This window comes from Triticum aestivum, chromosome 5D (assembly GCF_018294505.1).
Source record: "Triticum aestivum cultivar Chinese Spring chromosome 5D, IWGSC CS RefSeq v2.1, whole genome shotgun sequence".
Taxonomy (NCBI): Eukaryota; Viridiplantae; Streptophyta; class Magnoliopsida; order Poales; family Poaceae; genus Triticum; species Triticum aestivum.
In genome coordinates this window covers 451,732,931-451,751,552 of record NC_057808.1, presented here as the reverse complement: position 1 = coordinate 451,751,552, position 18,622 = coordinate 451,732,931, and the positions used below count along the sequence as shown (strand labels likewise).

Here is an 18,622-nt window from a genome sequence, read left to right as displayed (position 1 = left end):
GCGAGCTTTGTCGAGTTCAGCAAGGAAATTTGTTTCTCTCTTTAAAATAATAACGGAAGTATTTTGCCGTAAATATAATAGAAAGAAAATTCCAAGCGAAAAAGTAAGTAGTTGTCGTTTCCAATGAAAAAAAACCATCTTGTGTAATTGATAAACTTCTACATATCATAGAATACTCCACTACCAAGTAAGGCAATTTCCAACATCGACCCTCAAACCGTCCGCATACATCCGGACCGTGGAAGCAATCCGACGCGGGTCTGTATCGGTCCGTCGAGCGGCCCGGACGTGTTTTCTCCCGCAAATTGGAGACCGGGGGTGCGGGAGTCTGGACAGCAGCCACGTAGGAATCCATCACCCTAGACCCACCCAGTCCCCACTCCCGGTCCCATTTCCTTCCACTTCACCCCTTCTCCTTACTTTGCATTCGCACCCTCCACCTTCGTCGCCGTTGTTGTACGTCTCCGGCCGCCACAGAGGCATTTCCGGACGTCCGCAACCAGCACCGACGCGTCCGCTCGCCTCTAGACGGCGTTGTCCACCCTGGAGCCGTTTGTATCCAGGTACAATCCGCCCCTCTGTCGACGGCTTCCATGGCGTAGACCATGCTCGGCTGGTGTTCGATCAAATGCCATTGAGCTTATTTTCGAATGCTATGTCGTTTTTTAGAGTACGAAGGATGGTGAGCTACTCGACCATGGAGGATAAGTTGCTAGGTGATGCGTGGTTGGCTGTATCCACGAATTTCGTAGGCAGAAGCAGAGAGGGGGACCTTCTAGCAGCAAGTGCATGAATCGTCTCACGCACGAAAGCACATTCGAACCTACGACATGTACATCATTGAAGAACACAATGTGCGGTCGTTACCGTATTGCTGATATGCTATCCTGACCAGCGTCAACAAGTTTTGTAACGTGATTCGTCAGCTGGAGGTAATGTGGCCATTGCATGCGGCAGAGGACGAGATCGTAAGTTTTTTTTTCTTCTTGCTCAACTTGTTGATTGATTCGTTCACACAATGTTGGTCTACACATTATGTAGCCCGCGCGCGCTGCCGTGATGCACCACAAGACTGAGAAACGACCATTTACGTACACGTTGTTGGATGAAGCTGAAGGAGGAGTATGTGTCGGACGGCATGATCCGTTGATGAAAAACTTGTTGGACATCCGATTAATCTAGTCGAATTTGAGACATTGTTATACTAGACTTAATTTGCATGCTATGTATGGATGATTTGTGATATTTTCTATCCGAATTTTGATCAATATCGGCCGGCTTGCATGAATTCCGTCTGGTTAATTCAAATGCGGAGTAGCGTTGGATGACGGCCTCCCGCATCCGTGTCCGTAGACTGATGCGGGAGAAAATTTATAGATCACCATTGAAGATGCCCTAATATATAAAGCATGTATGAGAGAAGCCATTAAAGCATGACACAAGGTAAGGTCCTCTAGTATTTTTGAGTGACCACAACTTGTAAGCAATTGCTCGTTTTCGCACGTTATTGAGCTCGATCGATCGTCTGGTATTTGTCACTGGAACGATGGAACGAAACGGTTAGCAGCACCGATTCCGTTGGCCACGGCCAATCTCTAGTCACACTCACACCACTACATGAAGTCATGAAGGATCGAACCAGACCTGCATGTGCGACGTTCCTAAAGAACTTGCACCTTTTTTTAGTCCCATGCAGCAGCATCTCAGGTACTGTTTGCATGTGGGAGGCGGGGCCCACGTTGTGAGCGGCTCGAGTAAGAAGAACGTCCACGCGTTGGCATGGGCTCCTTCTAGATGTTGCCAGAAAAGATGCCTCCACCGGCGGCCACCTGTGCTGGTCATGGACGCGTGGACCGACCACATGCTTGTCCACGGATGCATGGTTCTCATGGATCGCCAGCTTTCGGCAACGGACGGCGTGGACGACGCCTGGATACCCACCGCGAGTTCACGCCGGCATCCTTTAAAGCTTGTCCGTATATAATGCTTCTGTCTGTATACTCCGTATAATATACAACTTTGTCGGAAACGGCGAAGGTTAGTCCAAGACGTTTGTAGCTATAGGCTATAGCTACCTACTGGCTTCACGCCTTGGCCAAATGATTGCCTAGCTATATCAAATTAAGCAATGTCGCAACAATATCAATTTACTTTAAAAAGAAACAAATCTCCTTATCCATTGGTATACCAAGGTCGGTAGCTGAGGATCTACGGAAAAGAAATGTCAGAGCCGGTTGACTACATACGCGATACGAATTAATCTAATCGGAATGCGTGCGTAATTGGACAATGCTAGAGTGAAAAACATATCCATGAGACCCAAATACTTCATGTCCAAGCAATGCAACAAGCTAGTAATGTATTATTGGACTGCCAGCACATTGGCCATGAACCCGACCAATGATGCAGCTCCACGTGAGTTGGTGTGTGTGTGTGTATGCACGGTGCCTTATATTGCACTGCAAGGTGAGGAATTAATAGCCAATTGACCGTTGACTCTGGTGAGTAGTTAGCTTGTGAGGTTGTGTGACCAAAATGGCGAAGGAAACGCATGAAAGAGTCTAGAAGTGCATGCTCTAGCCAATGCAACCAAAAGACAGATCTGATAGAAGAGACCAGACAGCACATTATACGTCAACACTCCCCCTCACGTGTGCCTCCCTCAGGCTTAAATGTGGACCGAAAGTGGGCTGCAATTTAATTGCACCAGCCGGATCTTGAACTCAAGACCTCTTGGCTCTGATATCATATAGAAGTGTATGGTCTAGCCAATGCAACCAAAAAACCGATCTGATGGAAAAGACTAAGCAGGACATTATACGTCAACAAAGAGAAACCTCGATCACTGACTAGCGGGTCCACGAACGTTCGACGAGGATTTAAGAAGGCCAGGTGTTGATGCTCTTACCATCAACATAAGCATGCAACTGTGGGGCCACGTCTCTACCTGGGTTTCGGTCGTGCTGGGAGCTCGTGGCTTCGATTCGAGACCCGCGAGGGCGCCACATGCAAGAAAAATGTTTTGTTTAGAGAGAGGTCCATCTACAGCCACCGGTCTCGCCATCAACACGCGGACTGATGGAGCACAACATGTGAGCTATTGACCAGAGGGTCGACGTGTGAGCCAGCTAGACCAGCCAAGGAAAAACGAATATACTACTAGCATGTCCGGATGAGGTTATTAGATGCTTGAGGCTTCCCTAATGATTCTACTCCACTACCTAATTAATTGGATTTTAGTAACGCCAATAAGACTAACTGTAACGTGTATGTGCGAATGAAAAATGTGCATGGAAAAAACCAAAGCACGACGGTCACTCCATCTATTTTAAAATTAGATCCATCGGTGCCTTTTCTTAGAACCAACGTCGACTCATTCCATGACTTTTATCCAACCAACGCTAAGAAAATATTTGCATATAATAACACGTTCTTTTTAGGATCACATATAATATCATGTTGCTGTCTTGCTCGAGGGCGATTTTGTTTAATTCGGTCCATACATTAATTAATCACATGGAAACTTGTGTGCTTCTGCGCTAACGGTTGGTTTATTAATTGCTACGGAAGAAAACAAGGTTTCCACATATGAATCGATAAAATGTATTTATAAAAATACTATGACATATATACCAATCAAGTTTCGTTTGTCACCCAGTCAACACAGATTTATTATGTGATGATATCATATTGAAATTGAAAATGTATAGGCGTGCTAAAGTTGCTAACTGGAATTTTTATATTGCTAACTGAAAAATCTATACTACTTCATCACGAAGCAATGGTACAGCTCTACCGCCAGTTCCCACATATTTGACAAATGTATTATTAGGCCTTGTACAATGGAAGGTGCTTAGGGAGGTGCTTAGAAAAATGAACCGAGTTTTTCTGAAGCACCGGTGCCTATTTCTACAAGAGAGACGCTTAGTTAAGCGTCTACCTAGTACAAATAAGCTGCGGTGCTTAAGGAAAGCCTGGTTTATTTCTCTAAACACCTCCCCTAAGCACCTCCCATTGTACAAGGCCTTAGTGGCTATCTTCCATCTATTGACAATTAATGTGGAAAGATAACTTACAAGTATAGAAATACCTATAGTACACTTGATCATAAACTATATCTTATGAGTTTGATCTACGGATCTCCATAGTATTTGCCTCACAAATGGCTACGCCTCTATGTCGCTCCCTAGTGGGCTAGCACACACGCGCGCGCGTGCACACACACATGGTGCTAAAAAGACATATCTATGGCACATCTGTGTGTGATGCAATGCAGACATTGCAAACGTAAAAAAGAAAATCGTGTGCCAAAAAATGAAACGTGGGCAAAGGTCCATCCATTGTGGCACAATTTTGATGTGCAAACCATGTGATAAAAAGGGCACATAGTCCAGAAAAAACACGCGTGTGATAACTAATCTTAACACACAGGAGTCATCTAGAATTGTGTCTATTCTTTGGCAAACGAGTTGTTTATATTAATTGTTAGCGATTATTTCAAGCATCGCACACATTAGATAAGATCACACTGTGTGCGAAGTTTCGCACATAGTTTTGTAAGTGCAGCACATATCTGACAACTTGTGCCAATGCATACGTTTGATTGCTGAGAATTATGTATTTTTTCGGCACACAGTTGAGTTAATGGAAGTGTGTGTGATGCTGACAATCATCTTTCACGGTTTCGTCGATGTGACTTGCTTTATTTGCAAGAACAGCAGCATCAACAATCCACTACCTTCCCCTAGAACAACATGATCAGCCAAAGATGCGGCAACTTGGACATATCTCTTCACACCAGCTTGGAAGTCGATCTTGTCACTTGGCAACGCCTGTGTTTACGAAATGGTTAAGGACATGGTCTATGCGGGCAAGAACAGGGATCCCTCCTTTGAACAAAGGATGTTGCACGCGGCTAGGGAATATTTCAACGAAAAGGCCATTGAGCTCGAGGAAGCACCTACAATGAAGAAGTCGAATTACGAGTATTTTAACCATTGCTCCTCCAGCGAGGATGAGTAATGCTCTTTAATAATGTTCATAGTTTAGGTCACTATGCAGCAAAATATGCAATATGATGTTTAGTTACTTGTGTAGTGGATGTTTATTAGTTTGATTATGCAACGAGATGTGCAATAATGTTTTTAGTATAGGCAAATATGTTGCTGTTCTGAACAGAGCACGTTGGTGCCCGGAGTGGATGAGTGAATTGATGCCTTTGTTGCATCTACTTTCTAGGGGTCTCCTATTTTGCTCATTGTGGTTTGTTGCCCGCTGAGTTTGCTGCTTAGATCATGCCTAGACTATGTTACTGTGTCCAGTGTATCTTTTGTTGGTGGTTGATGATGTTAACAGGTTTTCGCTCCTCGACAATTGCTCGCATTTTGGGCATATGCGAGGTGGGTTTCCTGTTAATGCCCCACCTCGCCTCTCCCTTTTTCCGTCTCCTTCCCCATCTGTACACGGTCGCTAGTTAAGACGTTTTGAAACACTTGTACTGAATATTTCTGTTAAGAAATTAATGGAAAGAAACGAGGGCCTAACTGAAAAAGAGCCACAGGGACGATCAAGGCTAGAAAAGTTTGCACTTGCCGTATGAAGTGTATGCTGAAAGAACCGTAGAAAATGTAGTACTCACATATAATAACCCATCGATCATGCCTTTGATCAAGCATGCTTTCATCTGATCGTGCTTTTGCTCATGATTGGTTAGTGGGTCGATTACCGCACAGCGTGATGCAGCCCTGCTTTCCACCTTTTTGGTTTTCTCTGATTGATCGAGCATTTCTTTTTGATATGTTGGGTTTTTAGATAGCTTGCTTACCACATGTACCATGTGGTAATTAATCGAATAATTCTCTTTTGCTAAATTAATAGAAAAAAGTAGAATTGGCGGCGAACTATGTCCATTTGTTCACTGCTCCAATGGCGTGTGTGAGAAAGGGGTGTCGACCTATTGGCTAGGCAGTTGGGGTAGATGCCAGCCCGCCCGCGTTCGAGCCTCGGCTCTAGCACGCGGTGCTCGCGGAGTTTTCTCCTATAAAAAAACCAACAAAGGTTAACCCTGGGTTGGTTTCATTTTTTTTAAAATGGCGTGTGTAGCCCTGCAAAAAAAAAGAAAGAGGGGAAGAGGCTTGTGTAGCACCACCGGCCATGACCGAATCAACCCACCCCATCCAATTCTTTGCTAGTCAGAAAGATAGGTGGAAGAGTGGGAGATGACGTGGGACTAACCACGCACGCCGACCGCATAGGACCAATTTGACGACGCAATGACCCAAATTCAGAATATACCACCGCCTTCCGCTGGAAGGATGCGCGTCCGGCCGGCCATCGATCGATGTGTGGCTCCTTTCCTTTCCTCCATGGCTGCTGAAAGCAAGGAAAAATCTTCGGGTCAGAGTCGGACCACGCCGCCATCTGCACCGGCAGGGGAGGGAACACCAAAACCGCAAGCATTTCCTTCCTTCTCCCTCCCTCCAATTCTTTCCTTCTTTAATTAATCCCCCGCGGCCGCTTCGTGTCCTGCTCTGCTCGCCCCTCTTCTCCCTCCCCACTTCCCCACCACCGATTTAACCACCACCACCAGCCAGCAGCAAGCTACACAAGGGCAGAGCGGCGCAGCGAGGGCAGATTCCGCCGCCAAAGATCTCGCCTTTTTCTCCCCACTCTCCCGAATTTCGCCGCCGGCCAGCGGCGGCGCGGCGCGGGCGCTCGCCCCCTTCCCGGATTATTACTACTTGGTAAGCCTCGCTCCCCTCCCCTGATTGCTTCCTTCCTTTCGTGGTGCTCGGCGGGATTGGGGCTGGGATTAGGGGGCGCGGCGGATCTTGGGGGTAGGAGCTTGCGCGCGCGCGCAATTCAGTTCAGTTGCTTCCTCTGCTCTCTACCCCCACTCCCCCCACCAATTTAGTTTTACCGGCAGTTTCTACTCCTAGATACCCGTGTTGTTTATAGTCTCACTGGTTTCTCGTGTTCGTCGCCGGAGTATCGAGGAGGAGAAAACAGAGTGGGTACTACTATCTTTGTTCCTCTGCGCCTAATGCTCTTATATATTATGATATAAAGAAACTTGCTAGTACTACTTCATTTATCTGTCTTTCTGGGCCACCCAGATTTGTCCCTCGTTCTCTGTAATTTCCCAGATTTATTGGCCTGCCCGTGTAGTACATTTTATTCATTGGATTACTGGACAGTGGGTGGTTTCAGGCTTTCACTTCTCCGAGTTCTATGTAGCTGTGGTCCTATCATGGTTTCATGGGAGAATGGTACTATTACTAGGGAAACTAGTTTCCTCATGTTAGAGCTAGATTTGCTTCATAATAATGTCTGATTAGGAGCTGTTTTTTAGTCTCCAGTAATGATTGCCTGCTGTCCCTTTCCCAAAGAATCCATGTGCTTAATGGGCTCCTGCAGTTTGTCCACTTATACTTTTCTTTTTGGTTCTCTTGTCTCTCTATCCAATTTTCCCTCTAGGGATTCGTTTATATATTGCGTATGGGATGGAGGGATGCTTGTTAGATTAATGCCATTGCCCAATTTGCCACACGATATTAATGATTCACCCAACCTTTTAGATGTCTGCGTTCGAGCTACTGAGATAATTTGTAGGATATATCATGCCAACATTGTCAGGGTACCATGCCTTACTGTGTGGCTGTGGCAGTATGCAGAGAATACTCGGTATAACTTCTAGGATTTTCTCTTTTTCTCTTCAGTGAATGCTCTATTGTTAACCTTGACAAAGAAGTACCTTTACATTCATTGTAGACCATCTCTCTGCACTAGCACATCCGCATGATAAGCATCACAGCAGTTAGGTGGTTCAGAACCACTATTGTCCGAATCCCTCCTTGTGCCACAATCGATTTCTTCTCTTTACAGCAGCGTAGTGATATATATGTGCTTGCACTGCTGCTGCTTCACAATGATCTTTCACTAGTTTGGTAGTTTGGCCTTTGAGCTTCGTGTGCTCTATGATATATTAACATCTCTAGTTGCGACGGCCAAGTTGGATGCACAATTGAGGTTATCCAGCTGGGTAACATATCAAGGGTTCATTGTATGATTCATTATATGAAGCCTATCTATTGAATGAGATGCGTCGGGAATAGGAGTCCATGTCCAGAACAAAGTGATGCTGCTAGAATGACACAAAGTAGGATAGGTACATCCAAGGGGCCCAAGACGACAGACCACTCCGATTCTTAGGTCTTTGTTCTGACGAAATCCGCCTAGTAGACATGGATCTGTGTTTCTATGAAGATTTTAGGTGGAAATTGTTGGGAAAGTTTTGTCCTGTCAGAGCCATCTTTCCTTGACAATGTCTTGATTAAGAGTGGTTTTTGTCTCTGGCGATGAAGACCTCCTTGTCCCTTTCCCATGGAATCTGTTAATGCCATGTGCTCCTTCAGTTTGTCTACTTGAACATTTTTTGTGCTGATTTATCTCTATATCCACATTTTCTGTCTTCAGATTCATTTATATAGCATGGGAGGATTGCTATTAGATTAATACCATTGCCATATTTGTGAAATTATATAAGGATTCAGCTTTGAGGATGTCAGCATTTGCAAAAGTACAATGCATTCTTAGAAAGCATCCAATGCAAAAAGACAGTCATATGTGTTTACTATAGGGCCACTTTATTTCGGAACGGAATTGACCAAGTGAGCAATCCTTGAAGGTCTCGGTAGGTTCTGTAAAATGACTTACGTATTTACATGATTTAGTGTAAAGCTGTGTGATGATTTGTAGGATAGCATGCCAATATGGTGAGGGTACTATGTGATATTTTGTGGCTGTTAGTTATACTGGCTACGGAGCTTGTGTGTGCGCGCGCGCAATCCAGGTCTGGTTCCTCTGCTTTCTACACCCGACCAGTTAGTTATACTGCCAGTTTCTCCTCCTTGATATCTGTGTTTCTTAGTCGCACTGGTTTCTAGTGTTCGTCGCCGGCATATCGAGGGGAAAACAAAAGCAGGCACGATCTTTGTTCCTCTCCCAGATTTGTTGTCTGTCTCTTTATTTGTCTCTCTCTTTGGGCCAACCAGATTTGTCCCTTTGTTCTCTGTAATCTCTTTTATTAGAGAACAGACCTCATGTCACTCTCTAATTTCCTACTAGTAAGATTTGTTGGCCTGGTCATGTGCATTTTACTAGAAGTGCTGGACAGTGGATATCGTTTCCGACTTTCAGATCTTTCTTCTATGTAGCCGTGGTCTTATCAAGATTTCAGGGGAGAACTGTAGGGGGAACAAGTTCCCTCCTGTTCAGCTACCTTTGCTTCATAATAATGTCTTGATTAAGACTAGGTTTCTGTCTCTGCTAATGATTGCCTCCTGTCACTTTCCCACGGAATCCATGTGCTTAATGTGTTCCTGCAGTTTGTCCACTTACACTTTATTTTTTCCGGTTCTCTTGTCTCTATATCCAATTTCCCCTCCTGGGATTTGTTTATATAGCATGGGATGGATGGCTGTTAGTCTAATACAATTGACATACTTCATTTTAGTTGTCGCCATTTGCAAATCTACAATGCATGCTTCCTGCTGCATCTGTTGAAAGCATCCTATGCAAAAAGACAATCAATCTTATGCATTGAGTATGTGGTGTACTTCATTTTGAAACAGAATTGATTTACTGAGCAACCATTAGGGGTATCAGTACTCGGTAGGTGCTGTAAAAGTGACTTAAGTATTTACTACATCCTTGGATGTCGAGCTGCTGAGGAAACTTGTAGGATATCATGCCAACAGGGTCAGGGTACTACCTGTTTACCTGTGTGGCTGTGGCAGTATACAGAGGATACTCTGCATAACTTCTAGGATTCTTCCTTCTTTTCGTCGAATTTTCTATCCTTAATCTTGAACGCAGAAAATAAATACCTTTACATTCATTGTAGATCATCTCTCTTCACTAGCACATCCACATGATAAACATCACGGCGGTAGGTGGTTGACAACTACTCTGGTCTGAGTCCCTCCTTGCACCACAATCTGTTTCTTTTCTTTACAGCAGCATAGTCGACCTATTTATATATGCTTGCACTGCTGCTGCTTCACAATGTCCATCATTAGTTTGGCAGTTTTTCTTTCGACCTTCGTGTGCTCCATGGCAGATTAGCATCTTTAGTAACCATGGCTGAGTTGGATGCATGATTGAGGTTATCCAGCTAGGTAACATATCAGGGGTTTGTTGTAAGATTCATTGTTGGAAGCCTATGTATGAATAAGATGCATCGGGAATAGGAGTCCACGCCTAGGGAGGATAAGAAGCAGGATAGGTACATCCAAGTGGCCTTCGCCGACAAATCACTCTGATTTTGCGATATTTGTTCTGTCAAAATCCGCCTAGACACTTACTTTATTTTTTGGTTTTGGTTATCAGATTTGTCTTTTATTCTCTGTCATTTCCTAGCTTTATTTTGGCCATGTACATTACTGGATGATTTCAGTTATTTGTTCTATGTGTAGACCTGAACTTGTGGTCTTATGAAGATTTTAGGGGAAAATTGTAGGGAAAGTTTCGTTCTTTTAGAGCCATCTTTGCTTGATAATAATGTCTTCACTAAGAGTAGTGTTTGTTTCTGGTAATGATTGCCTCTCTGTCCCTTTCCTGTGGAATCTGTTGATGCCATGTGCTTAATATGCTCCTTCACTTTGCCTACCTGTACATTTTCTATCTCCATTTGTCTCTGCATCCACATTTTCCCTCTTGGGATTCTTTTATATAGCATGTGAGGATGGCTATTAGATTAATACCATTGCCATATCTTGTGAAATGATATAAAGATTCACCTTTGAGGATGTCAGCATTTGGAAAAGTGCAATGCATTCTTAGAAAGCATCCTATGCAGAAAGACAGTCGTATTTATTTACTTTAGGTCCACTTTATTTCGGAACAGGATTGACTAAGTGAGCAATCCTTGAAAGTCTTGGTAGGTTCTGTAAAGTGACTAAGTATTTTCATGATTTAGTGTGCGATGATTTCTAGGATAGCATGCCAATCTGGTGAGGGTACTATGTGATATTTTGTGGCTGCTGCAGAATACAGAGAATACTCTGCATAACTTCTGGGATTCACTCAAGCACCAAAGTACAATAAATTAGCTTGATCTTTTTGGTATAGAGCAAAAGAGGCACATTTAATCTTACCAGTTGTTTCCCACCCTATGTCTACTTTGTAGTTTGTGACTTCTTTCAGAAGTTAGTTTTAATATTGCTGTTCTGCACGCATATTGCCATTTTGTCAGATTTTCACAATTATTTCTTTATGCAGATCTGGTGGCACAGTTCTGGAATTTTCACCAGTGACAAAGGGCCCTCTGTGGTTGCTTTGAGTAGGCGTATGAACTATCATTGACTTGGGAGCAGTGTTTTTATGGGAAGAGAAAAGCTCCATAAGCAGCCCTCTGGTCGTCTGATTGAATCCCTTAAAATGGAGAGGGTCAGGACTATTCTGACTCATAGATACCCATACCCACATGAGCACTCGAGACATTTCATGATTGCTGTGATTGTTGGCTGGCTTTTCCTCCTTTCATCGGATAATTTACAAACCCTTATAATGAAATTGGACAAGAATTTTAAATGGTGGTCGATGTATGCCTGTTTGATTGGTTTCTTCTATTTCTTCTCATCACCATTTATTAGGAAGACTATCAAGCCAAACTATTCAAACTTTAGTCGTTGGTAAGCAATCTCTGGAGTCTGTGAGAAGATAATTTTAAGTAAAACAAGATGTATTAGTTCTCTGAGGCTGTTTTTGAATGCAGGTACGTTGCTTGGATATTCTTGGCAGCATTATACCATCTCCCTAGTTTTCAGTCAATGGGGTTGGATTTGAGGATGAATCTTTCCCTCTTCCTCACTATTTATATTTCCTCTCTAGTTTTCTTGATCGTTTTCCACGTCATATTTCTTGGACTCTGGTATTTGGGTCTTGTTTCTCGCATGGCAGAGAAAAAGCCAGAGATGCTTACTATAATCCAAAATTGCGCAGTAAGTTTCTTGGCATACAATGGTTCACGTGTATCGTATTTCGATTATCTTCTTTAGATACTTCTGATTTATCTAAGATTTGCACTTCGTGTCACATCACAGGTAATAAGTATAGCTTGCTGCGTGTTCTACAGCCACTGTGGTAACAGGACTCTCTCAAGGGATAAATCTATTGATCGTAGAACTGCTAGCTGGGTTGCATTTTCACTGTGGAGAAAGCAAAATGAGGACAACACACTGATTTCGAAGCTATTGCGTATGCATAAGTTTAAAGACCAGATTTGCTCATCCTGGTTTGCTCCGGTTGGCTCTGCCAGTGATTACCCACTTCTCTCGAAATGGGCCATTTATGGAGAAGTTAGTATACTTCACCTTCTGTTTGTGCTTGGATATCTTTTCTATTTATTTACTGTTTGTTTTTAACTTGTATGTTTGCTCCAGTTAGCTTCCAATGGATCCGAACACTCCAACATCATTTCACCTGTCTACTCTTTGTGGGCCACATTCATTGGTCTTTACATGGCCAATTATGTCGTGGAGCGGTCAACTGGGTATGTCGAATGTCTGAGCACATCCATCTGGTGGTTAGATTTTTAATCATGTATTATAAACACCTCAACAGATAAGTTTGTATTCTGTCGTGTCAAAGGAACTTATGATGATGACAAGGAAAATGCAATGTATTTGTCAAGGTTTCATCTAAGCAGAACTATACATATATGAATTTCAACCTTCACACCCTCAACAAAATGCCATGGTTATCGTGGAAAAATCTGAAGGGGTTGCATTCAGTTCATTACCTATATGAATATACTTTAGTGAAGATAACATGATGTGAGGGGGTAAAATATCCTCAGGTCATTACTTACTGGGTACTTAGGAGTTGCACATGATGATGACCACTTTATTTGTCTTTTTTCACGTGTTTGCATGCTGATATTATCTAGCCGATATGAAAATAGCCATAAAACTGTATAATGGCTGAATAAACAGCACATCCTTGGTTTGTTCGTTCAGCGTTGGACTAATTTATTCCCCTTGTTTCCTTGACTTGTTGTATAGATGGGCTCTAACTCATCCTTTAACAATTTCGGAGTATGAGACTCTGAAGAAACTGCTAAAACCGGATTTTGAGGACATGGTTCCTTGGTACTCTGGGTATGTTACTGGTCTATCCATAAGCTCTTATTATCCACATATGCTGTAAAACGGCTGACTATTTGTTGGTATGTTCTGCAGGACCTCAACAGATTTGTTCAAAACCGTTTTTGACCTCATGATATCTGTGACACTCTTTGTTGGTAGATTTGATATGCGTATGATGCAGGTACATGACCTGTGATTTCAAGCTTCAGTCCTCATTTTGGTTTAGCTTTTTTTTGTTTTCAGTTTTATCTTGTCTCAGAATACCCTCCTTCCTAAGCTTAAAAAAAAGAATACCCTCCTTCCTAGAATTTTGTTCTTCTCTAAATTGCTTTCGCACAGTTATTATTACAGTTCCTAGTTGAGCCTGTTGTTCTGTTAAAACAATTGACAATTTTTTTTCTAACCCAACCAGGCTGCTATGAACAAAACTCCAGATGAATCAAAGAGCAGCGACCTTTTATACGATCATCTTGATGGGAAAGACGAACTTTGGTTTGACTTCATTGCAGATACCGGCGATGGTGGCAACTCTACATATGCTATAGCACGCTTACTTGCTCAACCTTCTTTAGTCGTAAAATCTGATGATTCCAGGCTTATATTTCCCCGTGGAGAACTACTACTTATTGGTGGAGACCTCGCGTATGCTGCATACTTTGATCATTTACATTATTAGAAGTTTTCAGTTCATGTTTGCTGATTTATGACTAGTAAATGTTTTGCTTGTCATATGCTAGTTTATCACAAGTTGCATTCCATTCATGGATGATGCCATCTATTAATTATTTTTGCCAGCTTGTTATATTAGATTTTCATTTTTCCATGTTGATCTTGGAATAAGCTCTTCAAAAAGACGCTGATTTGTTCGTTTCTTCTGCAGATATCCAAATCCATGCTCATTTACATATGAGCGGCGTTTTTTCTGTCCTTTTGAGTATGCTCTACAGCCTCCTGCTTGGTACACGCCTGATCATATAGCATTGGAAAAACCTGAACTTCCTCTTGGAGTTTCTGAGCTCAGGCAGTATAGTGGACCACAATGTTTTATGATTCCTGGAAACCATGGTAAATACCTGTGATCTGCACTGTACTTTGTGTTTTATGACATTCATGTGTCTTCTTCCTTCCCATCAGTGTTACATTTTTTTGTGTGCTCATAATGATGTATTGGCATGGGAGAAGTTACACTGTATATTTCTAATACATTATTGTGAATGGACGAACGCAAACAAGAGTGACAAAAGCTGCACTGTTTTCGAGCAGATTGGTTTGATGGACTGAACACATTCATGAGGTATGTCTGTCATAAGAGCTGGCTTGGTGGGTGGTTTTTACCCCAGAAGAGGAGTTATTTTGCATTAAAGCTTCCCAATGGGTGGTGGGTTTTTGGTCTTGACCAAGCTCTACATGGCGACATTGATGTGTACCAGTTCAAATTTTTTGCAGAATTATGTCAACAGAAGGTAATACATCCTTTCATCTGCAGTCTATCAGGACGTTGTTTTTTTCTGTCGGTGATATGGTTATCTTTTGTTAATTTGATGATTCAGTAGTAATAAACCAGTAGATGAAAATTGGGATCACTGCTAGTAAATCTTGTTATCTTAAGCAGAAAGCAGTGCAGATATTTGTATTGTGCATTAAGATTGCCGCATGTTCATTTTCATGCTGACTAGTATTAGTCAAATTTATGCAGGTTGGAGAACATGATTCTGTAATTCTTATAACCCATGAGCCAAATTGGCTTCTCGACTGGTACTGGGGTGATAAAACTGGAAAAAACGTAACATATTTAATACGCGAGTACCTCAAGGGAAGATGTAAATTGCGGATGGCTGGTGACCTGCACCATTATATGCGTCATTCTTGCACTGAATCCAAAGAACCAGTACATGTGCAACACTTGCTTGTAAATGGTTGTGGTGGAGCCTTTTTGCATCCAACACATGTCTTCGAGAACTTCAAGGAATGCTATGGGAACAAGTATGAAACAAAGGCTGTATATCCTTCTTATGAAGATTCTAGCAAGGTAAGGTTGACTCTTACATTTGTTTATCTTTCTTTGATTCATTATGTAACTGGGTTGTTCTTGGAATAGCCAGCCTTGTTGCCAACTGACTGCTTCTTTTGTTTGCCCATCTAGATTGCACTTGGTAATATTTTAAAATTCCGAAGGAAAAATTGGCAATTTGATGTCATTGGTGGTTTTGTGTATTTCGTGTTGGTCTTCTCAATGTTTCCACAGGTGAGAAACTAGATTATACTGTAGTTCTTAACTGTATAGTTAGGAAATTATCGTTCCATTATTTGGTCGAGGTGAGGCCTTAAAGCTTCAATAGTGATTACTGGTTTTCTTGTCCACAAATGTTAAGTTAGGAACTGCATCAAAATGATTGTCCATCGATGGAATAACTGGCATAACATTGAAGCTTCCTTGTTGGTATACGAGTTCATCAATGATTATGCTGTCTTACTTAGCATTGACATTGAACATGACCTGAAATATTTTAGGACTTAAAGCAGCGCCGATGCTGTTACCCATTGTATGGCTATCTATTTTCAGTGTTAATTTTGTAAGATTTAATAAAATCAGGGTTTTACTGATATGATCAGATCATTCTAATTTTTAAGCCTAACTCCTTGGGTACCTTAACATGTTCTCAGACTTAATGAAACTGTATTGTCCCGTAGGGTTTTGTACATTTTATGATAATTGTCTGTAGCACTATGTACAAGTAAATTATGCTCCCCCAGATGATGAATATGCGTGGCCCATAAAAAACCACAGACGCGAGGGACACAACTATTTAGTTTACTTGTTATAATAGTTCTTATGTTTCTTAATTTCTATCTTTTGTGGCCTGATGTAAGTATGATGTTTTTCTTCAGTGTGATTCGTTTCGTATCTTGCATGAAGACTCTTGGGATGGCCGTGTGAATAGTTTCTTCAATGCAACGTGGAATGCTATTTTTGAGATTCTTGAGCATTCTTATGTATCCCTAGCTGGTGTTCTTACTCTGTTGACGGTATCATTTTTCTTTGTACCCACGAAACTATCACGTAGAAGACGTGCTTTGCTTGGCTTTCTTCATGCTGCTGCTCATATAACTTCGGCAGTACTACTGATGCTGCTTATGGAACTGGGTATTGAGATATGCATCCGCAACCATCTACTAGCGACATCAGGTTTGTGTTTCGTATTTCCTCTGTGTGCATCATTGCTCGATTACCATGTTATGTTGTCATCTTGAATCCTTAGAAGTTATGAATTATAGTCGTAGATTCCATTTTCGTTTAATAAGGTCGCAAGTTTCACCACTTCTTTTCGTAGCAGTCAGATTCATTTATAGCGATTTGGAGAAGAATGACAGGATTGTACTTGCTTGTTTTGCATCACCTCTCATGTGTTTGTCAAGAATAATGTACTCGTTAGTGACAGATGCATTGTCTGTTGACACCATTGTTCCAAGACAATGTACTTTCGATGCTGTTCTCCATGTTTTACAGATTTGTTGCATGAGTGTTCCTTTTTCTACTTCTCTCGTCTATGCCCCCATGTAAAAATATGTTGGATTCCCCATTGACAGGCTACCACACCCTCTATGAATGGTACCGTCAGGCGGAAAGTGAACATTTCCCTGATCCTACGGGGCTTCGCGCTCGTCTGGAACAGTGGACTTTCGGACTTTATCCTGCGTGTATCAAGTACCTTATGTCTGCCTTCGACATCCCAGAGGTTTATCCTTTGAACCATACAAGCACCACTTCTGATGGGCTGTACCATTATTGACTGTCATTTTCTCTTTCAGGTTATGGCAGTAACTAGAAGCACAATCTGCAGAAAAGGAATAGAGTCTCTCCCTCGGGGAGGCGCCATCATCTACTATGTGTCTGTCTTTCTCTACTTTTGGGTCTTGTCGACGCCTGTTGTGTCGATGGTGTTTGGGAGCTACTTATACGTGTGCATAAACTGGTTCCATATCCACTTTGACGAGGCCTTCTCCTCCCTGCGCATAGCAAATTATAAGGCGTTCACGCGGTTCCACATAAAAAAGAGTGGAGATCTTGAGGTCTTCACCCTGGCAGTGGACAAGGTAATGTCTCTGCTAGTTTGACTTACCAGCACCATCATTCTGCATGATTCTGGTTGCATTCACCATCTTTAATCGTGTCGACTCCTACCGAGTTATAATGTCTGATATGGTTTGCGTTTAGCTCTCCAAGCTTGGCTTTTCCTGTGGCGTGTCTAACCTGTGTTGTCAATTACCAGGTGCCGAAAGAGTGGATGCTGGATCCAGACTGGGATATGGAGCCCAAGGAGCCATTGCAGATGAGCCACACCAGGAGGTTCCCAAGCAAATGGCGAGCCGCGTCGGGATGGTCGGATCCCACCAGCGTAGTTCGGGTTGTTGACCAGTTTGTCATTCCACGGACAGCGGTAGATCCTCTTTTACCGGACTCTGCTCCGTGACCGACTTAACACAGGCCACACTGTTGTAAACTTGTATTGTAAAGTATGTAGTTTACCTTGTGCCATCTTCTTGGGAGAGGCTGGCTGTACATATCATAGAACAAGTTACGAGGTAGAAAAGGTTTAAGAGAAGAAAATGTCGAATCAGCAGGAGGGAGGAATGGTGTATATCTGTTCTGGAATGAAGCCTTGACTGACCAACGTATGGTTTGGAGATGAAGCAATTGTGTACCAGCAAATGAACAAATTGCATGTGTGGTTCAACTTTTCTCTTAAAAGGAAAACAAAGGACTCATTGACCTTAGGAATCTTAGGAAGATGATGGAGTTCCATGGACTAGAGGGGGTGAATTGTCCTATCAAATAAAAAATCTAATACAGTTTTTAACTGGTTGAGTTGTACTCCCTCCGTTCCATAATATAAGAGCGTTTTTGACACTTTTTTAGTTGGAATGATGCGGGGTGAATAGTCCTATCAAATTAAATCTACTTAAATTTTAACCTGGTCAAGTTTTAGCTACACTTGGTAAACTCAAACTGGAATGGTGAGTATTCTTCTTATCCAGCTGCTGCTGTAGTAGGATCACTATCAAATCACATCTCTCGAAGTTCAGTTCTAGTCTTGCTAACACTATCAATTGTTATACTGTTGGTGATTTTATCTACATCTTCGCTGTTTTTACCACAGAAGCTTGATTCAGCCTTGTTGGAGTCGTTGGGCTTGACGTTTTTGAGCTCGTCATGTGTTTGCAACCATGTTGAAGGATTGCCACACTGTTTGTTGTATTCAGATTCGTAACGTTTGGATCAAGTGTAATCTTTTTTGTAGGCGCCCCGTCTTCAGACTGTTGATCTTGTTTGTAGATTACCTCGTTGAATTTGCATCACGGAGTTTTTGTGAATTGATGTTTGTGTAGGTGTTTGGATCTGTTTTGCACTAATATTGCAATTCATGCGAGGGATGAAGACATGTTCATCTTGTATGTAGAATGGACATCCGATG

The 18,622-nt window shown here is 42.3% G+C and overlaps 1 protein-coding gene across 1 annotated transcript; it reads left to right on the top strand.

Moving 5' to 3' along the window:
• The first annotated feature begins 6,313 nt into the window (after positions 1–6,313).
• On the top strand, positions 6,314–18,007 carry LOC123122658 (uncharacterized). Its single transcript, XM_044542957.1, has 16 exons — positions 6,314–6,743; positions 11,281–11,693; positions 11,777–12,002; positions 12,105–12,359; positions 12,444–12,553; positions 13,065–13,160; positions 13,242–13,329; positions 13,561–13,790; positions 14,029–14,213; positions 14,412–14,611; positions 14,845–15,177; positions 15,292–15,393; positions 16,038–16,335; positions 16,737–16,885; positions 16,959–17,243; positions 17,420–18,007. The coding sequence occupies exons 2-16, from the start codon at positions 11,383–11,385 to the stop codon at positions 17,618–17,620; spliced, it is 3,069 nt and encodes a 1,022-aa protein (XP_044398892.1). The 5' UTR covers positions 6,314–6,743; positions 11,281–11,382; the 3' UTR covers positions 17,621–18,007.
• Positions 18,008–18,622: the final 615 nt, after the last annotated feature.